This window comes from Acanthochromis polyacanthus, chromosome 13 (assembly GCF_021347895.1).
Source record: "Acanthochromis polyacanthus isolate Apoly-LR-REF ecotype Palm Island chromosome 13, KAUST_Apoly_ChrSc, whole genome shotgun sequence".
NCBI lineage: Eukaryota > Metazoa > Chordata > Actinopteri > Pomacentridae > Acanthochromis > Acanthochromis polyacanthus.
Window position 1 is genome coordinate 14,396,263 of NC_067125.1, and position 27,862 is coordinate 14,424,124.

Sequence of the window (27,862 nt, forward strand, 5' to 3'; positions counted from 1 at the left end):
CTCCTTCAGAACTGGCCTGTTGCTTCTTCAGAGCTGCAGCGAGAGCCTGTTGCTTCTTCAGAGCTGCAGCGAGAGCCTTTAGCCCCTCTAGCGCTACAGTGAAGGTAGTGTTGATCTCCTCCAAGGCTGCGGAAAAGGCTATAGGGCCCGTGAGGGCCGAAGGCGGGCCGATGGGCCCCACAGAGACGGAAGGCGGGCCGATGGGCCCCCCATGACCCGAAGACAAGGCGAAGATCCCTATATGGACAGGAGTTGGGGTGATGGCCCTCACAGGAATGGGAGAGAGGGAGGCGGCTTGGGGCCGCTCTTCAGCCAGGAGTGAGGCGGCACGGGGCCTCTCCACAACAGGGAGTAAAGTGGCTCGGGGCCTCTCCACAGCAGGGAGTAAAGTGGCTTGGGGCCTCTCCACAGCAGGGAGTAAAGTGGCTCGGGGCCTCTCCTTGGCAGGAAATGAAACGTGTCAACCTGCTCGGGGACAGTGACAGCATCGACCCGCTCAAAATGTGAGGCTGCATCAGGCCCCTCCGACACTGCGGGCGAGGTGGCACAGGGACCCTCCAGCGCCGCAGGTGAGGTGGCGCAGCACTCTTCAGGAACAGGAATTGGGGAGTTTCTTTGTCTTTTTGAGCCGTGCCCTTCGGCGACCAGCCTTTGTGGCGGCAGGCTCAACGGCTAACGGGGAGCCAGGAACTGGGGAACAGTCAGAGAAGCGTTTCGGGGAACCGGGCAGGTTAGTCAGGGGGGCGTTCAGGAACTTCTGAAGGTCGCAAGGAATGTGTGGAATTAACCCTGGTTTCCTTGCAGCCCATGTGCGTCCCTCCAATACTGCTGCATCCCGGTGTGCCTGCCCAGTGGCATTTTCCCATCTATCCACACGAGAATAGAGGCCCCTGAAATAACTAAATGCCTCCCTAGCTTAAAAAAAAATATCGACATGGGTCGAGGGGAAATCAGAATCAGAAATGCCTGCTGGGTTCTTGGGTGGCCGGCTCATTCTGTCACGTTTCAGAGGTGTGAACCCAAGCAGCAGGCACAGACAGGTGGGTGATATTAAATAAGGATTTAATACAAAACCGAACAAAAAGACTGAATACAAAACTAAGAAACAATAATTAAAAATAACAAAAACTGAAGGGAAATACAGGAGGAATAAGATCACTAACAGAACTAACTAAGGGCGGACCAGAAGGCCGATTTAACTAAACAGAAAAACAGAACTAAGTTACCGGGAAAGGGAGACTTACAAATTGTCCAGGGTGAAATGGCAGAAGCGGGCAAACAGATGGAGCAAATAGGGAGACATGACGAGGGCAGGGAAACAGATAAAAAGTCCAAAGGTGATTGAGTCCAGAAAGCCGAGTGAAGACAACGGGGAGCAATGTGCAGGGTCCAACGAAGTGCGTCGTGCGCTTGGAGGTGAGAGCGTGGAGCATGGAACAATGAGCCGGCAGTGAACTCTGTAGAAAGGCTGGCTTATATACTGCAATGATTGTCCATTCTTGCCAGCTGTGCTCTCTGCACAGCCGTTCCTCATTTGACTGATGAGCCAGAGCACCGGAGCAGGAGGATCATGACAGATTCGGTATTGTAGGGAGGTGCAGAGTTGGGGTGGTTTACATAGTGCTGTTTTATTAGGAACCTTTCTGTAGTGGTCCACCAATGTGGGTTTTTTGCCAGTTATTCAGAACTGGGCATCCAGTGACTGATAAATATTGCAGATAAGTTGTTGGCGTTTTACAGCAGCTATAGTATGTTTAGCTTAATATCAACAGATCCCCAGTCGTAGTAAGAGCAAAAATTAATGCTGCCAGGTATCAACAAGAAACTAAATCTCAATGCGAAGTTTTATGTTGTCTCTAATAGATATACTTGCTTTTCATCCCACAACCATTCAAAATGACAAATCTGATAAAAGCTTTATGACCACAGCTCCTCTGAAGTAGCAGTGGAGGCTGAGCATGCCCATATAATAGTTTTAAGCCCTGTTATGTAGTTCAGCTTGTTCAAGGCTTGTTACATTACATAAGGGCAGTCAGTGAAATATACTGAGCTTTAAAAGCTGTGAATTTTAGTCTTACCATTTCCCCTCAGGTAACATTTCACATCCGGCATTGGCAGACTTCCACTGTTCCACAGCACCCTCTGAGTATGACAGTGCTGCCTCCACTGCACACATTATTCATTTTTTGTTGTAAAATAATCATCGGCCAAAGCAGTGAATTAATCAGCTGATGCAGATTACCTATATAAACATTAGTTCTGTCAAAAATAGCGCAACTTCCCATTCCTATTTGTGACCTGCTCTGCATTTAAGCTCTAACTGTAGAACACTGTGATTATTGACATGCATTGCATTTTTCTGCAATGATGACAATTTCTGTTTGTTGACCACAATGATGAAAATACAATGTAATTTTAGATCATAACGTAACACATTCATAATTTGTTTCTACTGAACACAGATATGAGCAAAAGTTTTTTTCATCCTTTCTCATCAGTCCTTGAAGTCTGTTCAAATTTTAAGATACTAGATATGAATTTTATAATCATTTAAGCTGCTTGGCTGCTGCTTTAACACCCTCTGCCAGATTTCTTGGAGTATTGTCTTTGTCTTGGCCTTACGGTATGTTCTGTAGTGCAGTGAATGCAGTTGTGAGATCCCTCCTGCAGTCTCCTGGATTATTTTTTAGATGAGGCATTTTCTTAGTTAATTAAAAAATTTGTGTGCGCTTGCGTTCTTTAGATCTACTTACAGCATGGTTATATTCCTCTATTACTCAGCAGCTTCCATTTACAGTAGAGAATACATTTATTCAGGTTCAGAACCAGTGACACTGTTTGCACTATCAGCTCATCTTAATCCAGCTTCTACAGAAGAAAATGTTTCTTCTTGAAGAGATCTTAGACTCTGGAACATCCTGTCTCAGTGTTTTGGTTAAATGGCAAATTCAAAGAACTCTTTATCACTAGTTTTGAGTGATTAATTCAGTCAGGAGTTTATAATTTGATTTATTTTTGTGGTATTAGCAGTGGTACTATTAGATTGAATAATATTTCCGTGCAGACATGAAATACTCTCTCCTCTTTCTCAGTAGGCACGTACAGTTTATCTTACCCCCTGTATTTATTTCTCACCTCATAGAAGCAGAGCAGAGCAAGCCATATGTGGGGAACAATTACTCTGTTATTGCTAATGGCTTAGACTATGAGGACAGAACAGATGGTTGTGTTTACTATTGATATTGTGTCTGCTGTATTTTGATCCACCTTTCCCACTCAACTCTGTCTGTATCCTTTGTGATGGTTTACACCATGGCCAGTTTTCTTTTCTTTTTGTTTCAGTTTGCCTGACAGTTGCACCTCCAGAACTGACAGGTGTGGTCTTGGCCCACGTTCAGGAAAAACTCAAGGGTTTTCATTAAATTGGGCAGTCTGCACGCTGGCTCCTCAGGCAAGGTGAAACATATGGTGGCAGGGTTCTTTTGTTTGTTTTGTTTTCTTTTAGATTTGTGGAGATGTCTTCTTTGTTATATATACCCAGGTGCCATTAGTTAGCACAGGTAGCCACCACTCAGATATTCACTGTGTACAATGGCAGTGATCCATAGAGGTCATGTGGTATCTTTGATGCGTTTGTGAACATTGACAGAAATTTTAAAGGTCTATACACACACTTAACACTGTTTTAGGGGAAAAAGGCTTTAGGGATTGATAACCTTCGACTGGTGCTTGGTGGTGGATAGTCAGTGTATGTTTAGTAGATGAGAAGTGCTGCCTGTTAGCTGTGATTTGTTGTAATAGTATCTGCTTTGTGTGTATGTGTCCTTTACGTCATGTCCTGCTTTTTAGATTGTGTGCTTGTGGCTGCTTAACTTGGTCGTCATCACCCTCAGCCTTGCCTGTACCTTGCAGCCCTATCACCTCCCTCTAACCTATAGGCATTAACCACGTGGAGACAGCGACACACTGGGGTACAAGACAGACCTCAGCCTCCCAGCACAGGCACAAGCCAGACCAACAGTGTCTTCATCTGCTGCAGCACCGGCAAAATGAGCACAAAGTGAGAACAAACAACCCCCTAGCCTTATTCACAACATGAGCATCAATATTCAAGGGCTGACAGCTGGTGCCTTCCCCCTTAGCATTAGCAACAGCTAAGGTAACAGATCTGGAAACTCGGACAGTAGCACAGCCAATGTGTAAGTGAGTGTGTGTGTGTAACTTGGCCCGCCAGTCCCTGCGGGAGGACCAGCAAAGGAGTTGTGTTACACTCCCTGACAGGCCTTATACATGTTTCATCTGCTGCTCTCAGAACAGAAGCCCCCTTTGTTATCTAATCTAGCCCTCTTCTGCCCAGTCTAAGAGACTGACTTTACTGCCACAAGACTGCTCTTCACAGTCTGTCAGCCAGCCACTGAACTGATACATATCCACCAGCAGCTGAGGAGCAGCAGAAGGACTTCGTCAGGCCTAAGATAGCTGCTATCAGGACCTTTCAGGCAGTCTTATAATCCATTGTCTGGCACACAGAGAGGACTTTAAAATAAAGAAGAAGACCTGAAGGGGTTGTGTGAGGTCCAGCATTGATTGTCTAGGATCTAATTTGTGCCTGTTCCAAACTTTCCTGCAGCAGAATAACCTTAAAGCTGCAAAACTGCAATTCTTGCAACAACAGTTCTCACAAAAGAAGAGCTTCAGGCATTGTGTTCACACAGAGAGGAGTCATGAGCGACACCCTTAGACCTCCTTCGCTGCAGGTGAGCGTGCCAGAAGACGCTCCTGCATACTCGGATGGAGGATGCTACGCCGTGTCAGATGGCTCTGTGCAATCCAGCTCCTCAACTCCAACTCTCCGCCGCAAGCGCTTCAAGATGCGGCGCATGAGGAACGTGCCCAGTGAGAGGGACATCGAAAGAGGAAGACTGACCGCCGGTCGCCTCACAGTCAGATCTCGCTCCAGCTCCAAGGAGTACCTCCAGTTGCCTTCCATTGAGATCACGCCATCCAGTGATGAAGACGCCCCTTCCTCCTGGTCGAGCTGCTCCACGCCCAGCGCGTCGCCCCGCCGCAAGCGTTTCCTGTTGAGGAAGTGGCTGAAGGTCAGGGAGAAGAAGGAACAAGCCAGTGAGAGCAGGTTGGTATGGGCCCTCTCTACTCACCTCTCCCCAGTCCCCTCTTCTCCCCACATTTTTCCTAATACCTACATGCTGCTTTAAAGCTCTTGCTACCTGCACTAATGTGGTGTATCACTAACATGAAGAGAGTTAAGCTGCCGTCATAGTAAATTTAAGCATCTGTTTAGATTGAAACGGGAGTTTGATACTTGTTCAAGCAGTAAACAGTTTAGTCACCACGTGCATTTTAATACAATCTTGTGTTTCATTTTAAGTGTGAAAAGACTGACAAACGGTTGTGAGGTTTGTGATGCACTTTTCTGTATCTTTTTCTGTTCTTTGGCATGTAGGGCTGCTAATTGATTCCAGCATAAAAGAAGGTTTCCGTCTTGTGTATTGATTGCTGGCGGCTAGAACGTCTGTTTAACCCATATCATTATTGCATGCTGGAGGACACAGGTTAGGTTTAGGTAACACACAAAAGAAATGCATTGATCACACTGTGTAGCTGCTAAAATAATAATTAATTGCAGATACTGTTAAACCACAGTGTGGAGTCACCAGACTGCAGACTTCTGCCCACATGTCACTCTGATTAACAGGCAGCATCCTCTTGGGTGCATCTGTACACACAGTAGATACTGTATATCTGACTCAAAGGGCTCAAGAGATACTATAGGTTCATTTATTTCAGGTTGGTTTGACAGCAGTACTGAAGAAAGGTCAGGAGGTTTACAAAATGAATGGGTTTCTTCCTTCCGTGTGAATGACTGTGAGATGCACTGACATCTGAGAGACATTAGGTATCTATGATGGTGCGACTAGAGGGTCAATAAAGTACAGTGGTACTCATGCTTTAAAATGTAACTTTCTAAATGAGTCATTGAACACTTACGGATTCATGGGAAGTAGGGCTGCAGCTATCGATTATTTTCGTCATTGAGTATTCTATTGGTCATTCTGACGATTAATCGAGTAATAGGATTCCACGCTAGACATGCGCATTACAGCATCAAAAGCGGAAGTGAGCGTGCTGTGCAACTGAAGTAACCGTCCTGGCAGAACACTGGCAGACATCTGAGCTGTGCTGTACATTTATAGTACAGTACAGGGGTAGTTAACTAAAACTCAAAGACATAGGAGCCAGACATGACTTAGTTGTTGATGCAGAAATCACATAAATATAATTTTATATTTGGTCCATTTAAACTGCTGGTACTGCAGCTGATAGAACACAGATAAGAAAACTGATTAGTTTATTAGTATTTATCCTTTCAGTACTTCCTGAATGGTCTGCTACAAATTTGACATTGCATATTGAAATCAGAAAAGACATCGGAGCATGTTTTACAGTAAAACAAGAACATTTGATCATTTCTAGCTTCTGTTAGAAAACAGTGAACGCTATCATTCAACCAGCTCCAACATTATCTCTTTATAATGTTACATGGTACGATAGAAAAGATGTGCATTAGATCTAAAATACCCTGCTGTCTTTTCACACAAGTAAGAACATGTCACTTTATCAGATTATTTCAGAGGTTGAATAAAAAGACAGCAAGATAGCCAAGGTTACACTACAAGCTTGATTACATTCACGGCCTTTTTCCTTCGCAGGCTTCAATAAATGCGCCTTAGATGAGTCTTTATATCTAAGAATTATTGTATTTTCTCTTGTGTCACATAACACTATTAACTCTTGTGAATCTCAAGAAATCCTTTAAAATCTTGCAGATTAACCTAATTTAATGTTATTCATATTTACTTACAAGAAACATTATTAGGCAATGCGCATGCCAAAAGAATTCAGTTCTTTTATTCAGTTACACATTTGAAAAACAAACTGATCAGACGTTGCCTGCTTTTACATGGTTTCAGCAATGATTTCATCTCTTCACAAACTCAGAAAAGTTGAGGGCAGGACTTCTGGTGCTGACTTCTCCTTGTGTTGTGTCCTCTGTCTTTGCTGTAGTCTTAGAGGCCAGTTATCGCGGGTAACAGATGGCAGACAGGAACAGGCTCATTCTTCACTCCATCAATGTCTTATCTTTGCCTGAATTGAAGACAGCATCTCTCCAGAGGCATAAAAGCGTAACCGCAACAGCTTCCCTGAGTGTAAAATTTTGTCATTATCCAGCATATCTTGAGTGAATCTCTATCTCCCCCTCAAGGTGTAACATGAAGTTGGTTTAATACTGTACTGTTGTAACAAGCACATAAATACATCTGCTGGGTTTGTGAGATTGACATAGATACTCCAGATCTTAATTTTTGCTTAATTATTGCTGAAGCAGAACAAACAGTTGTGAGAACAGAATGTTTGCCGTCCATGTTTTCGATGAAGTCAGCCCTTCTGCTCACATCTACTGCTTCATGGGCATTTTGTGTTTGTGTGTTTGGTTTTTCCTGTGGTTTTTTTTGTCTTTGGGAATGTTGTTTTGTTTTTGACAACCTGGTGTTTTAATACAAGGATTGTGCAATAACAACACCGTTGTAAAGATAACAGCCTCTGGCTACCGTATTTAATTATGGATACACATTGACTTTGATGGTATAAACACGCTGACAACACAGTGTGAGCATGTACACAGAAAACCAGCATGCAGGATTGTCTTTACTGATGATGTTGGAAATGAGACAGTTTTGTCTTTGCCCTGTAGTAGCAACGATGCTGGACATTTCTCATACTCGCACCTTGTTCTGTAAAACATTCATCAATGTCAGTCTAATGTTTCAGCACTTCAGTCCAGACTGAAATATGCCAACAGCTAGGATGAGTTACCATGAAATTATTCGTGATGCATTGAAAATCAATCTTTTTGGCTTTTGTTACCTATTGACATTTCCTCTTGTGCCACCTTGAAATACTTTGACAATTATACTGGATAAGCTAAAAATAAATAAATAAATAAATAAATAATATAAATATATATATATATATATATATATATATATATATATATATATATATATATCACCTCAGATTGATACATATTCATCCTTTAAATGATAAGTCTGGTATTTCTAAACTTGGGCCCTGTTTTCCTCCATTTTTGAATGTAAATAGTCAATAAGGACCAAAACTTTTTAAGTTGGCCTAATTTTGAGCAAGACCTGCAACATGGCTGCAATGTAATCACATGGGGTATTTGAGTAATTGTTGTTGCTTATACCCTGCCATGCTTCTGTATGTACTTATTTCAATTCAACAAAATAACTCCAGCCAATAACATTACATCCACTCATGAAATAGTCTTTTTCTTTTAGGAAAAAGTCTTTTTGCAGCACTGGTCAGTGCGGTGGTCTGTAAAGCTCTTTCACCTCTCAGACAGAAGATCATGGGTTTCAATCTCCAGGTGGGCTGGGCACTTTCTGTATGGAGTTTGCGTGTCCACGTGCTTTGGCTTCCACCGCCAGTCCAAAGACATGTATGATAGGTTAATTAGTGATACTAAACTGGATATAGGAGTGAGTGTGAACATGGATGGTTTAATCTGCCCTTCGCCCACTCTCAGCTGCAGTTTGCAGTGTGCATCACTGATTGACAACTCCACTGTATCCCCAAAGGTAGTCCGTGAAAATGTGGTCGAAATTGTGCAACCAAACCATTATTTGTTCTTGTTTTGCTTTTGTGTTTCAGTCCTTTGGGAAAATGGAAAGACAAGCTTTCTGTATTCAAGCTGTATGGTTTTGCTCCACTCTTCCCTCTAACTTTTACTCACATTCAAACCATTGTCTGCCCATAACAACTCCTCCTCTCTGCGTGTTAGACACATCTTTGTAGGAATCCAATCCTCAGATAATCACAATTTGAGCCTGTCAGTGGCAAAAAAAACAAGCGCTTTGATTTTGGACTTCGCAAAGTGGGATTAGTATATAAATGACAGTTCACAGTTATCATTTGTAGCTTTCTTGCTCAATATTGGACCTATTCCAAGCATTTTTTTTTTCTTTTTGTCATTTACATCAATTTGGGAAAATAGTTTGGGGTTTACAATTGCTGGAATTATCCTTTAAATCCATGCAACACATTATCAGGTCAAAATTGTCCAAAACTGAGTAGAATTCCAGTCAGTCTCAGCTATGCCTTGTTTTTAACATTAAAGAAGACACCTGCTAAACATTAACATGGTATTATTGTTATTGTCAGCATGGTTTACAAGCCATTGTCAGCATTCAACTCAGACTAGAACTCTGACCTGTAATACTGGCTTCACTTCAGACTCTTGTTGCCCCCAATAGTCATGTGTTTAAATGTCAAGTCTGACTCTGCAAAGTGACTATCCTTTGTGGGTATTTAAATGTACACTATGAAACCACATTTAAAAAATAAAACCAGGGGTTAGAGTTTAAAAATAAAGAAAGAAGAAAGAACTGTACAAAAATTCTGACTATGCGACTGAGTCTGGACTTGTCACATTGTTCTAAGGTCACAGTGTGCTTCAGACATTGTAGTCCCTAAAACTGATCTAGTTGTAGCAGTTTTGTCCTCTCCTAAAGCCAGACACTGGACATTCATCCACCAAGAGTAACATCCATGGGTGTCCAGGACTTTGATCCTGTGAGTTTACGTTTTTATTAACCATGGATGTTCTTCTTGAAAAGTTATAATCCTAACCTTAACCCAAACTCTGCCATTTTGAGAGTCCTTAAAGCATGCCTAGTTACAAATTCACAATTACCTGACTAAGAAATGAGAAACCATTGATTATCCTATTTTCCTGGAGTATATCTTAAAAGTTACAATTACAACCTGCAGTTATATAAGATAAGACAAGATGAACTTTACCCACAGTAGGGAAAGTTCACCGTTACAGCAGCTCAAAGGAGAAAAAAGTCTAAAGTTCAGAATAAATTAGAAACATGGTCTGTGATTGAGAAGATACTCTGCACTGCAGTTAAAAAGAAAATTATTGACTACAGGGGCAGCAGATGGAAGTTAAAGGAAAAGACTCAACTCAGTAGTGTAGAAGTATCTGCTCGGTCTATATAATACACGAGGATATGCTTTTCAACGGCTCTCGCAGATCAGGCAGATATCGGATGATTGTGGTTCATGTAGTTAGTTCACACAGAAGCGGAACTAACTTATCTGGATGAAACTAACTGCTGAACAGCGGCTGACATCAGTTCCTGCGCAACTGACAAAGTGAGCTCAGATATATGACGTTTATGTAGAATTTATACAAGAGCTTAAACTAAAAGTGATATCTGTTGTATGAAAGAGGCATAAAGGGTTGAATAGGTACTAGAGATTTGCAACATTTTGTTTGACTGTGATGATTTAAGCATAATAAAATTGTTTGCCTGTGTTTAAATAATTATTATTATTTAATTTTTTTTCTCAAACACATAAGGCAAAAGTTAGCAAATTAGACCGTTGCCTATTTGAAGAATGTCCTTCTTTTGTTTAAGTAATATTCATTGTACTTTAGACACAACATATATTCTGTTTGTGCTCAAGTGTCACATAAATAAATCTGAAATTTGAGGCTTTATTATGCTGTGATAGAGCTAAGTTAGAGTAAAGCACAAGGAGTATAGCTCAAATCATATTATTAGTGCCGAGTGCTGAAAGACCACTATCTGTTATTACTTTTTTTGTGTCTGCAAACATTCGCACAAAAGGCAGTGGATTTGCTTTCTGGTCAATGCAGTGAACTTAGAAATGCTTACACAGGCTTTGTGGCTTGAAACTGGCTGTAAATACCTAGTTAATATACAAACATGGTCTAGTTATATAGTTAATTTAGCTACATAGTTAATCACAGGCTTGTTGTCTCACCAAGGGGTCTGGTGCTGTGTGAACAATGTTAACACGGTCTTCTCTTCAAGGAAGCATGTAGTAAGTATTCCAAGAGTTTTCATGAAGATTTAGCTGAGATTTCAAGCTTAATGCTGTACATTTGTGCTGCTCGGTTCCCTTTAAAAGATATGATTGTTAGTTAAAACTGAATTGATATCAAGTGCTCTTAGAGAGCTGTGTTTCAGAGATGATTTGAAATACTTTATGGAATGAATTTTCCTGATAGAGCTTCAGCTTTCGATCACTGACATGGAACTTGATTCAATTTTCCCCTCCGATTGCTTTCAATCCATAAAGCTTTTGTGATCAAGGATAGAATCATGGGAACATCTCATCGTTTCTGATTTTAATCTTTAATCTCACCTTAAAACGGAGCCTTGGTAACACAGTCTTTGTCCAACTCAAGTGTTTCTAATTATCACTGTTTTTTGCCAGTTCCTGTGTCATCTTAATCTTCTCATTCTAGCCTGGTTCCTGTGTTACCTTCTGTGGCAGAGAAATGTGTCAACTGTAGATGTGTACATGTACGCCTTTGTGTATCTGTGTTTGTGTGAGATTGTGCATCTGAGAACAGTCTAGCCTGAGGGCACGGTGGAATCTGTTGTTTTGCCGCTGATAAAAGCAGAGCTATTTTAAGGAAATGGTGAGGCATTTCTCCCCCAGCCTCGCTGCTTCCACTTTGTCCAAGCAGTTAAATATTTCACACAGCAAACCTCCCATGTAGACAGATATGAAAAACATAAAGAGAAGAAATTCTGCTGAATGGTTTCAGAGCAGAAGGAGAAAGATAATAATGGTTTTAGCAATTTTACACCTGCAGTGAATAACGGTTGTCTCCTCCTTCAGGCAGTGAGTGTGACTACAAAAACACTGTCAACTCCTGGCTTGAACTTAATCACTTCTCCTTTCAGAACGTAATCCTTCCCCTAATTGCTGACTTTACTTCGTATTTGGAGCATCAGAAAATTTTACAGGATGCTTTCTCGTTTTTTTTTTTGTTTTTTGTTTTTTTTCCACTATATCCTCCACCATAGGAGCCTTCTGCATGTCTGTCACCACAGTCTTCTTCTCTTCAGTTCAGGCAAATCAATCACCACTGGGTCACGTAAAATGCGTCACTATCAGGCGTAAACTAACCGTGACGTCACCCATTGGTTAAAATGAAGCCCAGATTTTGCTACTTCCTGGTCGCCGTTTTGGATTTTTTGGAGCCAGTGACGTAAAAAGCGTCATCAAACAGACTGGACCGGAGAGCAACTAGGAGCAGGATTGGCTGAGGACTCTCTTATCCCGCCCACATTTTACCGCAGAGGCTTCTGTTGCTGTCTATCAAGTATAGCCACGCCCCCTGGCTCCGCCAACTTTAACGATTTATTTAAAATTCAGTATTGATTTATTTTAAGATCGGCCACCTGATCTCTCATTTAGACCATGAAAACTAACGGGAAAAAATCGTGAGCTGTAGAAAATCAGTCTATCAAATTTTATTTTTTCCAAAATGAATTGGGGTCTATGGAGAAAAAGCTTTTTGGAGCCAACCCTAGTGGACGGTGTGATATTGCAAGTTTTTGACACTTCCGGGTTGGCTTCAATTCTGGAGCCAGATGCTACGTCCATCTATATATACAGTCTATGGTCACTACCAGTGCGCCAGTGCGGAAATGTCACCTCAGACACTAGATTTAATACTCCAGCATACTGGGAAATACAGAGCATACTCAGCATTGCGTGAACTAGCTAGCCAAGATCTTGAATATAACTGATGCTCATTTATAAATAAAAGTCCTGCTCTCTGGCTTTAACTTTTATGTTGATCATAAAATAATTATGATAAATATGCGCAAAGCTAACACAGCATGGATAAGAGCAGATGACACCATCCATCACATTGAAAGGGTTTTCCTCTGGTTGAGGTAACTCTTAATGTTAGTGCTTTTGATTACACTTCAAACCTAATAGTTTTTTATAGTGTACAATAAATTTGAAACCTATGACAGCCATGTATTTTAAGATCATGTGGATAAGATAATGAGATGCTTAAAATATGTAAACACAAACACGATTGGGATCATACTTGATCAAAGATAAGTAGGTTGGATTCAGAGTGCAGACTAGCTGTGTTCTCTTTGAGGTTGTTTTGCATTTTGTGACATGGAAAATATACAAATCATGCCTCATTTCACAACGTTTTTAAAGTTTGCATGCGTGCTGTAGGAGGTTGTCGTTGCAAACACTGTAAAAATTGCTTGTATTTAGTTACGCCCTTGCTATCATGTTCAAAGTGCATATTGCATCAATTGTGTATGAGTAATAAATAATTCAGTTGGGACCAATGCCATGTCAACTTGCTCTAAAGGATGAGGATACCAGTATAAACATTTGCAGAAACCAGAATAAATGCGTTTGACTTTACAGCTTGCAGACAGAGTGTAGCTACAGCAGAGCCGTGAGCAAAGATAAGAGGGAGCGCAGGGAAAGTGACGTTCTAAAAAATGATCTTTTGTGTGTCAAACAGTCTGTTAGCTAAAAGGTGCTGGTAAAAGCTGCCAGTTTCCTTCTTTACAGGAAACAACAGCTTTTTTTTATGTAATAGTGTTGCTTTTTGTAGTTTGTTCAGTGGTGTGGTGCATAGTGTGACGTGCCACGTAATGTTCAGGTTTTTGGTTCTCCAGATAACTCAAAGATATGTTAATGTTGAGTACAACAGTGCTCCTCAAAGTCTGGACCTCAGTCCACATTCAAACAGAAAGTTGATTTCGACCTAGCCCACACCTTGTTTTATGAATTTATGAATACAGTGTGTTATGAAGTGTAAGGTATTCTATTTCGAGACTGTAAGTGACACTGAATTTACAGTGTAGCTGGAGATTATTCACTGTGATGAATCTGGTTTTATTGTAGCTTATTTCCCTGTTTTGCTGACGTCATTGTCGAGCAGCATTAACTGCTGGGGAGGGCGTTGTGTGTTGCCGCTGCTGAGTTCACACGTTGATGTTTCACCTGGCTATCAGCTCCTGAATCCCAGATACAGAATGGCTCGCTTTCTCTAATGAGCCATTTTTACAGCTACTGTAGACGTAAGTGTAAGAATATGTCTCAGGTTGAAATAAATGGATGGACTATTTGAGCCGTCCTCACTTTGATTTCGTGCTGCTCCAATCCCAACAGATGTGACATTTATGGTGCATTCACATAGTTCAGAGGTCACACTGATGCAACGCTTCCATTCTCTCATTTCGCTCAAACATATTCTGACTTTCTTGGTGTCTTGAACTTGAACCTATGTTGCCTCAAAACTATAAGTGAATTGATTAAATGTTATTTTGTTATTTGCCAATCGTTTTGTACCTTTGACCTTAAATATAAATAATATGCAGCCTTTTCATCGTAAGTTCTAGTACACCTGGAGTCAAATATGCAACTTCGTTTCAGAGAAATTAAAATTTAAGACCTAACTGAGCACAGTGTCTAACTGCAGGAATAGCTAATTAACTGTGAAAACTATTTTCAGTGTGTCTACATTGTACCAAAATAATCTCCACCTCCCAAAATATGCATTTTTCATTCGTTCCGGCATCCCCTCCAGCCTTCTACACACCCCATAGCTGCAATAGGAAATGGATCAAGGCATCCTGCAGAGTGTGAATTAATGACGACCTTTCCCAACAGACTGGCTTTATTCTAAAATGTCAAACTGTGGACGGGAATAACAGCAGCATCTTAAAATAGGGAAATCACCACTGGAAAAAAAACGACAGCCATGCCTCTGTGATACCATCATTCAAATCATCAAAAACTATATTACAAATATCCAAACTTGAATTCTCCATTATTTTCTGGGTAACAGTGATAACCAGATGTCTTCAGATAATTTTGACTCCCAGTCTACTCAAGCCTGTCTCCATTTATATATTCAGTTACACATCTGTGTCCTTCCAGCCTATTATCAGAAGTCTTATCTAATTGACTATCTAGGCAATAGTCAATGTCATATAGCCCCCTCTAGTGTTATTACTGGATATATGCATGCACAGGACATGATTTAAACCACTATCAAAATGGAACAAGTTGATGTTTACTTGCCATGCTTAAAATTGCTGTAAATATTTGACCGTGAACACATATATTTGACACTTAATTTGCAGCATTTTAGACAGCTGGTGTCAGTCCCAGCAGCAGCAGACTCACAGCAGGGAGACAAGAACCGTGACGTTTTTGAGATAATGTACTGCAAATTAGCAGTTAATTAATTGCTAAGAATGAAACTATAATTGCCGTGTTGTGTATTTTTAGTGTATTTTTAGGGGCAAATCAAGAAATTTTATACAGTTAAATTTGAGAAAATGATGATTCTTGAGATTGTTCACGAAATTAACCTTATGTACATTTTTTTAAATTTACATTACAGTTTGTTAGGACACTCTGCTAATTGCTAACCTGATTTCTCTTCACCATGCAGCAGCCAGCAGAGCAGTCAGCAAAGCAGCCAGCAGAGCAGCCATGAAGATGATGGCACTCGCTTCTTGACTCCATTAATCCGAGAGGAGAGGTGAGCAACGTGTGTTCTGTGTGTTTTGCCGTGTGGCTCTTTTTTCAGTTATTCCAATAATGAAACTTGCTTAGAAACCAAAGCAAAGTTCTGGTCTGATTTAAAAAAAAAAAAAAAAAAAAAAAAAAAAAAAGAAAACACAAATGTGAATCAGAAGTTTAAATTCATTAAGTTATTTTATGTCTTGTCCTGTGAAGACAAGACAAGTTAAAGTCAGGACACACAGAGTACCTTGTGTGTTTTGTGTCTTGTCCACTTGGTCACATATATACTCATCCAAAGGCAAAGAAAAATAAAGCCAGTGTTTTTCACATAGTACAGCATGTCTGCTCTTTGCATGCATTGTCCACTAGAGGGCAGCTTCTCTTCTTTAAGGCATCCATGGTCACATGGACAAAGGGATTGCTATGCTACATTATGTATGTCCGTCTGTTTGATTGAAGCTTTTAAGTAAGATCATTCCTTGTTTTCATAATATGCTACTTGAGTCTACATACATGACTGGTCCTAGAATGCACACATATTGTGAAAATGGACCATTTCAAGCATCCACAAACTTGTCAGTGGTAATGTTTGTGATGTGACTTTAAGGACTACAGACGCGCACAGAGTGCTCTTTTGTAGAGAGTCAGCTATGCAAACCCATTTTTAATGTAACCAGTTCCTTTTCCTTGTGTCTTTCAATTTAGTAGTCATCTGAAAGTGGCCATATGTAGCAATGGCAGTGAGCAGTGTTTCTGCTCCTTCAGAGCTCAGTTTGAGTGGAGAGATGGGCAGCATCATTAGCACTTCATCACCTTGGGAGATGCTGCAGTTGTCACAGCAGCACCGCTGACAGGCCCAGACATTAAATCAGTTACTGAACCTGGTGTGTAGGTGTGTGAATGCGTTCTTATTGAGCATGTGTGCGCACGGCGGCCTGGAATGTGATTTCCCAGTTTTTACGACAAATTTTACAGTGAAGTTAAAGCAGCAGGATCAGTAGCTGTTACCTGCCAGGAGATTGGGAGGTATCAGAAAAGAAAAATGACCTGCATTACTGAAGTTTGCATGTGCGTCAGAAATACTATGAACAGCAAGTCCCTGAAAACAGATGCAAGTATAAATATAGCACTGATGCAAGTGCATCTTTTTGCTTGTGCTGCAGCCTTATTTTCAGAAAAATGGAAGATTGGGCACAGTCTTCGGTGTTATCTGTGTTTTGTTTTTGATTTCCGGCTACGTTTGGTGCTGTTTTAATAGCTGACTTGAAAGAAAGAGAAAGAAAGATGTTACTGAGATAAATGCACTCCACAAAGTATATGAAGTCAGATTCTTCTGGCTAATAAATATTTCAAATGACCTTGTTGGATCGCTGCAAAAGCAGTAACAGATTGTTGTGTTATGAAATCCCGCACACCAAATCTCAGCCAAATTAAACACTTTTTTTTTTTTACTTGACAGCTTACTTTGCAGGATTATGCCAAGGTTCTTTCTTCTACTGTGGCTGATCTCATGCTTTTTGTAATGCCGATGTAGCCCTTTATTGTATGACATAATGTAGTCCACACAGAAACAGAATACAATCTATTGATTATTCCTCTTCTTATTTTATCATTTCACAGAGGTTAAATATATCTAGAAGTGATGTAAGATAAAATTCAGAACAGAAAACTTGCAGGAATCCTCCTCGTCTAGCCTCATAATAGCCACCCACTTAGCTGTCTTTGCTTTTAGCTCTGTCTACCAGAGCTGTACACTACACCTCCACTCTTTCTCCCTACCCTGCACTCTTCTCCGTGTTTCTCTTTCTGGCTCTCCCTCCCGCACACTCTTCTCGCTCAGTGTCTTCACGTCATCGAATTAGGAACAGTACCTGTCAAATCTATGGGATTTTTTGCTGCTCTTCTCTTTGCTGCGTTGGTGATAGCTAGTGAGGGGCGTCTGCAGCAGCTGCAGGGAGAGCAGCGTTCTGTAGCCGGCTTTAGAGGGCACGGAATGTCATGTCTCCTCTGCAGGTAAAAAAAAAAAAAAAATCAGCTGCATTTCTGCCTGAAGGCTGCACTGCTTCCTCTCCCAAATTCCACCTGTGTCTCCGTCTCCATCAATCCGTCAGCCTTGTTTTACTCGCGCTGCATCTGTCTGTTTGTCCAGTGTGCTGCTTGTGCTGCGTGCAGCTGCATCTTGTTGATTTTTAGCTGCCTCTGCCAGATTATCAGAGCGTCCGTGGAGGTTCTGCGGACAGAAACTGATAAGATTCAGAGATGAAATGAGGACAAGTTTTTGCTCGTTTCCTGTCATTTTCATATTCGTGCATCTGATGCGTCTGCTGAGTTTGACTCCCCCACTTTAACTGCGGATGGCGTTATGTAATAGGTGACTTTGCTAAGTGAGTGTAATATGAGTCATCAGGGAAGATGACGCAGCACATGATTGTGAGTTGTGATCAAACACTCTGAGACGAGACGTCACAGGGTCAATTTATAGTATAGAGTATGTATTTATATAACAACTGTGAAATTGCAGTATTTCACACTAGGTTGGCTGTGAAAGTCATGTGACACTTTACCCCTCCATTAGAAAGTGATAGCGGTATATTAGAAGCTATAATAATAGTACAATGTACATGGATATCACATATACGGCCTCATATTAAGTATCTACAACAGGACTATGAACTGTGAATGAATGAAGTAATACTGTAGCTGCAATTTAACATATAAATATACACACGAACAAAACCTTATGGGGCATTATTAAAGATTGATCAGCTGTTCCAGTGCTTGTATAAATCATATACTGGTTGTGTTGGATATAAAACTCTTTATATTGTTCATAAATTAGTGCAATACAATTGATATATGCAATAATAATCGTAGCCATTTTTAGAACTAGTGCTTATATATTTTGGTGTGTTTTTATTTTTGCTGCTGTAACAAATTTCCCCACTATGAGATTAATACAGGGTTATCTTATCTTACAGTTAAAAGTATAATGTTATCAAACATTATTTAACTCTTTATATGCCAGAAATGGATGCTGGAAGGCAACAATATACTCTAAAAATGTGTTTATTGTCTCGGAACTCATGATATTATACTTTCTGTTAATAAACAAGCAGTGTATGACTGAATTCGATGTCGTCTCTTTTCTGTGCAGGTCTGACAGTGCAGCGGACAAAATCAGGTAAGTCTGCTTTCTGTCTTCTGCGTATTTTACCTGTATAAGTGCGGCCATGCATTACATGCTACTGAGCTCATGCATACAGTTAAGGGGACAGTGGAACTGGCCTTGCTGTCACCCCATTTGCCCCGGGCCCGCCCACCTCACATGTGACACAGATACACGGCTTTGTCCGCCAACCAAGGTGTCTGAATGCACTTTACATTTGAGAGAGGCCAGCTCTGAATACAGTTGCAAGCCATGGAATGCCATTGTTTGCTTTTATTGGACAAACAACATCAGACACAAACAGGGCTTTGTGAGTTGGACACCATTGTGGGGCTTTTAGTCTTTTAGCCAGCCAACCGGTGGCAGGTCAGCACTGTGAACACACACACACTGCGGACACACACACACACACACACACACACACATACACACACACACGCACACAGAGTTGTTCTTCAATGTGCGAAAGCTGTGCCGTCCCAGGAGACACGGTGCCAGTCCGAAAGCAAAAAGGTTCAAGGCATAAGCTGAAAAGGTGAGTGGGGATGAGCATTGTTGTGCTAACGTCTTTGAGGTGCTGCATGAGAGAAAAATGTTGGAATAAAGGATTGTGTGACTTGCTGGTTCTCCATGAATAACTTGAATAAATTACTTGACAATGCGTGGATTGAGTACATCAGTTTATACATAATTTACATAACATTTACAGCAATTTCCTAATGCTGGGGATCAGTCTATGCTGCATAATCTGCATCAAAATTGTATCCATTTGTAAAAGCTGCTCTGACTCTTGCTGTTGTGTTTTTTTTTTTTACATCTTGTCTGTTGTGACTGGTTCTGTAGACTTAATAATAGGATTGAATTAGGAATTACAGCTTTTGGAAATGAGGGTTGCATGTTTTCACTCCATGTGAAAAGTGATAATGACAGCTTGCTATGAGGCTGTAACAATGAAAGCGCTTTGCCTTTTGATGTGCGTGTGTGTTTGCGTGTACCATGCTTGCAGTGATCAGTCAGAAAAAGCAGTGTTTGTCCAGCACATTTTCTGAGCTGAGTGGACGCTGTTGTTTTGGTGCATTTGTGTGTGTGTGTGTGTGTGTGTGTGTGTGTGTGTGCGCTCTGGTATGTGTGTGTCTGGTTTGGTATGCTTTGAGTGGTCAGTCATGCAAGTCGGGTGACTAGCAGACCAGTCCGGGGTGAAACCACTAGGAGTCTCTGTGCTCCAGTATTTAGTGCAATGTCTTTCAAGCCAGTTGCCTTTGGAGGAATGGATTTTTTTTTTTTCATTTTCACTTGTATCAGTCTCTTATTGAATCTCAATTTGCAGCATGAAGACGCAGGAACACATACAGTCAGAAAAGGTGTTTTAATCCTGTCCTGACAAACACTGGGTCAGATCTGATATTTTGCATCATTTGTCAAAAAATCGGCCGTTAGACTAGGGCTGAACAATTTGGGGAAAAATGTCCTTTCGGCTTCCGTTAAATATTTCTGCATAATACATTTAAAACAAGCGATGGAGAATTGCCACGTGAGATGGAAGCATAACCCTGCTTGTCATTTAAGGAGAACTTTGTGCATTTGTTAAAGCATTGACACAACAATGTAAAATCTGCACCAGACGTGTTGATGTGTTCCATGAATTTTCTGCTGTCTCTGCAATTTGATAATTGCATTGTTTTAAATCACAGTTTTGATTAAAAAAAATCTATAATTGTTTTTCTAATGATTAGACTTGGTGATGCTGTTTTTAGTTTTTTTGAGAACCTACAGTGTTGTCTCCACTAACCTACTTGTGCATTTCAAAACAATGTGAAATAGCTCCTAAGCTGCATACATTTTGCTTTGAGTCATGCAAACAAAGGTTTCATCAGATTTGGGAAGTGTAAATAGAATAACACAGGGCATGAATGATGGCGAGTTTTATTTCCTTGCTATCAAACACTGATTTATTTAGTTAGCCACCTATAAATGGCGATTTGTAAAATGAACAGTTTTCTGCAGTTTTTACCAATCTGATAATACATCAGATCAAATTAGCGGGATATTATAGCACTGATAATATGTTAATCTTATCAAGATGATAGTCTACAAGCTAAATAGCATTAAATCATCTTTGCCTCACCTCTATCTAACCACATACCTTATGTAATGTTTTGCTTCTGTAGCCCCTGTAACCCCACTGCAGGGATTTCCTAAGTATTCTTGAGTCACACAGGCTGCACAATAATCAATGCCTACTTCTAAGAGCAACTGTAAATAATGCATGCAAAAAGCCCTCTGGCTGGATGAAATGGGCAGGATGCAAGTGCAACTGGAAACTGCAGTTTGCACGTTTGAAAGAAGAGTTTGTGTGAGTTGCCACTGTGTCTGCAAGTCCTGATGTCTTTATAAAACAACAGAGTGACTGCAGAGATGAATAATGTGACAGTAACTGATCGTGTCCTTGTAATGACTATCAGAATTCTGCCGCTGAGATTCTCCTGAACAGTCCCACGCTGTGCTTTTCCGCCTTTGTTCCAGCGTCCGCATTTCTCTTCTGCCTTCTCAATTTCTGGAATATCGATCGTTGTCTGTGGTTTTGAGACATTAGCTTCCAGTGATGGAGGTCAGCATAATCTGATCTCACTCTTTACTTTGTGCAGAAGCCTCAGAAAAGCAGCGATTCAACATATGAAGTAAATGATACTCTGAAGATAAACAAGTTGCCAGTTACTGGTACTGGATGACTTTCAAACAGGGGAAGGATAAGTCAGTACAGTCGAGTATATTTCACCCAGGACAAAATATCAGGAGACTTTTTGTTGTGGATTTGGTTTGTCCTAACAAACATCATTTTATTCTTGGTTTGTTTGTTATGCTTCTGTAATGATTCCAGTAATACATTAAATCCAGCTGAAGTTGTATGTAAGATAATATCATCCATCCATTCTCTATACACCGCTTTATCCTCACTAGGGTCACGGGGGTGCTGGAGCCTATCCCAGCTGACTCGGGCGAAGGCAGGGTAAGATAATATCAGTACATCCAAATGGTTGTGATAAGGAAGATGACTGTGAGCTAAGGGCTATTTGTTTTGTTTTTCGCTAAATTCAGGCCATTGACTATGCAGGTGTTGTTAAAATTCACAAGATGAGATGAATTCATGGCATAGCTGCTCTCTTTCCTCCATATTCATGTGTGCATTTGTGTGCATGCAGCCGCTGTGTCACCGATGTGGCTCTTTGGAAAGACGCTGTGATGCGGCGGCTGAGGACCGCGAATACATGTCTGCAGCTTGTAGACAGGAGGGAGGAGGGGAGACGGAGAAAGTGAAGGGGAGCCGAGCGGAGCGGGGAGGGAGGCTGATAAAGCAGGGAGTGGAGGAAACGAGGTGAAGGACCACCCTTGCCGAGCATAGCCGCTCGCAGGGAGCCTACCAAAGGGACCTTCCCACACACACACCATGGCCGGCCAGCCAATCAGAGCGCTCGCATCCTTGACCCATCCTCCCTCGTACAACTGCTCATCCATGGCTCAGCAAAGCAGATGTGAGGTGGTGCGGTAGGATGCGAGTCTTTGAAGCACTTGCACAGAAAATTCCAACTCATTGTGTTGTTTTTTATATGTAAAGAAAGATGGTGCTTTGACAATAGCAGCTGGGATTGTAGGCAAAGAGTAGCAGCATCCAGAGCAGCCTGGACCATCCTGCGTCTCCTGAACAGGCATTTCGGCTTAACAAGTGTTGTCTGTATCACCTCTGTAACTGCAACTGACCTTATTTTTTCCTCTGACTGATGCCGGATGTTCTGTGTAAGAGATTTCGGACAAGGGGGATTTTGAGGCTTGGCGATGATGACTGAGCTCACTGGACAAGTGACAATTTGACAACGAAACAGCGAGACAGTGATTGAAGAGAGGCCATGAGAGCCAGGAGAGAGGCCAGGATGGTGTCTGCCTGTTCACCATGCACAAACATAAGGTCAGGTCTCATTTCTGTTACCTGTCTTTAGCTGCAGCACATTGCTGTCCTGTAGGCAAACGGCAGGTTAGCTGGTGTTCTTATAAGATTAGGTGCATGAAATTAGTGTGAATATGTGTGTATGACATTGATAACCCAGATTTTTTACAGTTTGTGGCATTGGTACATTAGTGTTTGTAAATGTTTATATTTTTATGCAATAAGCAGAATGCAAGACAAATATGGAAAGATTATGTTACAGTAAAAATTAAATATTACATGGATGTATCACTAATGCTAGTTACTACTCTACTACTACTACTACTACTCTATATTCTGTGATATGCTACATCTCACATTCATCCTACGATTATCTATGGCATTAACCGATAGAATACTAGTGTAGCTTCCACTTACCAAATTGCATGACCTGGTCACTCGTATTGTTTCACAGTTGTAACCTTTCCTGTCTGACCTTTTAGAAAAAGATGCATCTTCTCTGTCTCTGTCCACAGTAGATTTTTAAATGGCAATCACAGTAATTTATTTCCCTCTTAAGCTGCATTAGCTTTTAAAGGCCGACCAACCTTTTGCAAGTTAAGGTTAATTTAAACTTGCTGTTTGATGCATTCAGTGTACTTCCACAGTGACTGCATTGTGTTTTCTACGTTTGTGTTCTCCCAGTTAGGGTGGGGCCACTATTAAAAAAATGTGATTAAAATAACTTTTTTATCAGCTTTTGTTTCCTTTGCCAGTTCATTTAATTGGTAAAATGTGTCAGAGTGATTAATCAACACATTCATTTTCCTTAACCTGATGAATGCAGGGGTGTGGCGGAATAAATCACAGTATGGAAGTACAGCCTACCTCTCCCACACATGCACGTACACATTTATGCAGGAGGGATTTTCCAGCTGGCTTCTAAATCTCTCCTGTGATCTCTGCTCCCCAGGTCCATTAAGGGCAATTGGGTTAGATTTACTGTGCCTGTCGACGGGGATACAGGGCAGTCCTAGGACTGCCTTAGGTTACCCTTCCGTGTAAAACACTCTTGGCAGGTGTTACCACGCTACCTTCACATTGCCATCTTTAACTCCTGTATGAATCACAAATGATAATGTAATCGTGATCAATAGAAGTGGTCGTAGCTGGAGAACACTGACTCATGAGACAATAGGGGGAAAAAGCTCATTTGCTTTAATGGAAAGAAGCGGTTGTTGGTTAAAGCATCTGTGTCAGAGTTCTTTCAGTCCTGCTGCTCCACTCCTTTCTAAATGCTCTATATGGTCAAATGGTAAATATTATATTCATTTCATTTTTACAGTCAGTTAAATTCACGAATAAATTACTATGTTAAAATGTATGCCTCTGCAATTTCTAAAAATATTAATTTTAACTAAAATAGAATAGTTGCCGTTAATTTTAGTTAATCATTGAACAGTTATTAAGACAGTACAAACATAGCTGCAAATGACACTTAATTCAACGGTACTGATAATAACAGGCTCTGAAAATGTGTTTATGAATATAAAGTCAGATTGGAAAGGTCTTAATGCACACCCGTCACTCATCTCATGTATATAAAGGGCACTGGCCTATCTTTTCTTCATGAAACACTAAAAAGTGATGAAAGACCATATACATTTTCCCAGAAAAATTATCAAATTGCTGCAAGCCACATAAAAATGTGTACAAAGAGTTGCATACAAATGCAAGGCAAAATACTTTAAATTCTTTAAGTTTTTTGTTGGATTATTATTGAACCACTTTTTTCTGTGAATCTATGGATTTTCACTTGATAGAGTGATGAGAGTTTAATGGATAACAAAGGAAAATATGCCAATTTAGCTGACCGTTCTTCCTTCAGCTTAACACATTTTTAGAAATGTAATATATACTGCAGCTTAATTAGACTTTCCTTTGTCTTTCTAGGTGATACCAAACTATTAATCAGTGGCAAAAAACCCCAAAACAGAATCTAGCAGCATCACTTGCTAAACCATAAGGCACCTGCTTCATTGACAACTATAAAAACCAACCTGAGAACAGGACATACGGTTCTTTTTCTGCAGGCTCGCGTTTTTGGATGAATCGATTGAAATTGCTTCAAAAGGTTTCTTTTAAAGCTTATACTCTATCCAATTTTGATCAAACACTAAAAAGCAAAACCCAAAGCTATTTTTAAGACTAATATTTTTTATTATATTTTATTTATATTACCAATCTGAAGCTGAGTAATTATTGTTATATCAGAGCTTATATTTTTAGCCAGCTGTTGATGTGGCACTCTGAAGGTGATTCATTAAGTGCTCCTGTCTGTCAGTGGCACACCCACTTACCATTTTTGTGAAATGTCTTGTTTTCATGCTGGGTGGACATCTGCCTCACTGTAGAGTTCCACAAGGAGATATGCCATGCACATATGCCATTTAATGGTATAAAATCTAAGTATAGACCTGGCTTTGTCTTGCAGTGATCAGTTTCAGAGACCGATCTGTCTGTTCACAATTGGAGCTCAAATTGATCCCAATCCATTTGTCCAAAGTTAAGCAAAGATAGAGGCTTATTAGTGGAGCGTTGGTTTGAGAAGGGATTTTGAGGTCTGTGAGATAATGAAGCTGGGGGTTAATTCTATTCATTGTGCAGGTGAAGTGGTAAGTTGAGGCATTTAAAGTGCTCTATGTGGGCATGAGTAAGGTAGAATATGCAAAACCAACCATAATTTACATCCAGGTTTTCACATCACCTTACAGAATGTAATGTGTCAGTCCGAGTGGACCATGTGTTTGCATTCAGCAGGCCTTCACTGCTGACTAATCATAGGGCCTCTGGTGATTCACGGTGTAACTCACATATGTTCATCCTCAAACCAATCCTGCTAATCATGCTAAATGACTATATCTCCATCCTAGTAAGTCGAAATTTAATCCATCTTTTCTGCAAATAAGCACTCTTTTCCTGATGCATATCCACCGGGATAAACCTTAAATATGTTGTCGGGGAAACCATCTGCCAAGTAAAACTGAATAGCACAATCGTTGCAAAAACTAAGAGTGTAACAAATGATTATTTAAATTATGATCTACCATTCGCTTAGATGGATGTATAAAGTCTCAGAAAATGGTGAAAAATGTGTATCTTCAGATTTTTATCTGTTTGACTTTTTTCCATATTAAAAAGATAATTAATAAAGGTGAACATGTCACACTACACTGCCTAGGGGTTTAGCTCTGCAGAGATGTTGACTCCAAAAACCTTATTTAAATGCAGTTCCCTGTGCCAGTTTGCCTTTCTTACATATCCGTCTTTACTGGAAGGTCTGTTTTCCAGGTTTTATAAATCAAGTGGTGTAATCTGTCTACTCTGGACTGCCTTCCTCCATCACAGATGTGATTGGTTTCCCCTCAAGCTGTTCCAAAGGCAACATGGATTATTCTTACTCAGGGCTTCCTCCATTTCTCGGCATCTGAGAAAGAAGTAAACACACATGGTCATTGTTACATATCCACTGCTTGCTCTTCTCATAATGAGTATTGATGCATTTTGGCACTGTGTATGTATTTTGACTCCATTAAGCAGCAGCATACAGAGGCATTAGCAAAAATAACCTTTAGTATCAGCGAGTAATACTTCAGTTAATCAATTTCTCTCAGTGCGGAAAAATTAAACTTGACTACTTCAGTGGCAGGCAAAGGTTCTGTAGAAGGTGGTGCAAATGAAACTCCTCAATAGCTGCTGGGAAGCTCACTCAGGGGTAAAGGAGTGGGAAGAAATTGCTCTGACTGGAGAGGCAAATGTATTATCAGGTGCCAGAGCAAAAATGAATTGATTGAATAAATGGAGGAGTGGTTGAGGGCCTCTGGTGATCACAGTGATTCATGGTACATGTGGGCACTCTGTATCGAATCACTGGCAGCAGCAGAGCGGAAGGACTGCACTCTGCAAGCGCAGTGATCTATTGCTCTATACATTTACAGACAAACACGTCAGTGCACATGTGCATGTCATTTTATGTGCAACGTGAGTCTTGGACAGTATTTGTTTCAAATTCTCAAGATTGTAATGAAACTAAAAGCAAACATGAGAACATGTTTACAGTCTTCTTAGGGCCTTTAGTTTGATTTGAATTCAGGTGATCACTAAGTAACCATACCGACTAAAAGAATATTTTTTTGGTCACTGTGAGAGCAAACGGTGCTTCCTTACCAGGAAAAAGGTTCAAGAAACACAAAACAAAAGATGTCTTGCCTTTTTATCAAGACCCGTGATAACTGATCAGAATTAAAAGTACCTTACATTTTAGCTTTGCGTTTGCTTGTTTTTAGTCGAGGTAATCTCAGTAGTTGTGAGACATCGTGCATTTCAGTTCAAAGTGTCATCAGGACAATCACAGAATGAATATCCAAAGAAGAGATTCTACCAAAACTTCTCATTTACTCTTCTCTACCTTCACTGATAGGCCAAGCAAAAGAAGTGGAAGAAACTGATATGGAAACCTCAAAGGTAGGATCTAACTCGACAAGCATAAGACACCCCACACAGCAGTGACATTATACAGCAGCTTAAATGTGCTTCATTTCATTAAAGCAAAAAGAAACAATAGGTTGTGGGCCACATATCTTCCTACATCCTCTGCATACAGTCATTCATACTGTAGCCCGAATAAAAGTAGCTTCTTAGTCATCAAAAAGCCCTGCAAGTGATTAATCACCTCTGAAAAGCCCGTGCTCAGGCCCTCCAAAAGAGGGAGCTGTTCTGGCATTGCACACTGAATACTGAATGCATCCTAAAAAGTGCTTCAAGCTCCCATCCGCTTCTTATATTCTCAGATTTCACAGTGAGTGAGACTCGGGAGCAAAACTGCTGTTGCATCATTTACTGAAACATTGTCAGCATTGTCCTTTGCAGCAGCACAACTGGGTTATGTGACACTATAGTTATTCTGGATTCAATACGTAGTCAAAAATATAGGTGCAGGTGAAACTCTTGCTGCAGAGAAAGACTGGAGACAAACTGGTCAAACACTCTGTTACCATGTGAGAGAGGGACACAGAACTGATTGTAGAATTTCAGTGGATCAACTATCAATAATCAGTTTACTATTGAAGAGGAATTTCCTTAATGCATAGCTGAACCTCTTTATATTGGAAAATGGGATATATATTCCCAAATTATATCTGATATTTTAAAAGTTTCATGCACATGCTTATTCACAAATATGCCTACTAATGTGTGTTTATGTGCTAAATGTACACCTAACAAATTTCATTTTGTGTATTGAAATAATTTGAATTTCTAATTTA

At 40.5% G+C, this 27,862-nt stretch overlaps 1 protein-coding gene across 13 annotated transcripts in view; it reads left to right on the forward strand.

Moving 5' to 3' along the window:
- gramd1bb (GRAM domain containing 1Bb) overlaps window positions 1-27,862 on the forward strand; it is a 125,146-nt gene that overhangs the window by 38,365 nt on the left and 58,919 nt on the right. For 8 of the 13 annotated variants that reach the window (XM_051957863.1, XM_051957866.1, XM_051957865.1 and 5 more), the window contains exons 2-4: window positions 3,939-5,134; window positions 15,380-15,469; window positions 18,608-18,634. In XM_051957863.1, coding sequence (XP_051813823.1) covers window positions 4,725-5,134; window positions 15,380-15,469; window positions 18,608-18,634 — 527 coding nt within the window. In that variant the 5' untranslated portion in view covers window positions 3,939-4,724. Of the gene's footprint in view, window positions 1-3,849; window positions 5,135-15,379; window positions 15,470-17,203; window positions 17,467-18,607; window positions 18,635-22,016; window positions 22,581-27,018; window positions 27,063-27,862 lie in introns of those variants that run through there. The other 5 variants (XM_051957864.1, XM_051957880.1, XM_051957872.1 and 2 more) reach the window with 5 other exon arrangements.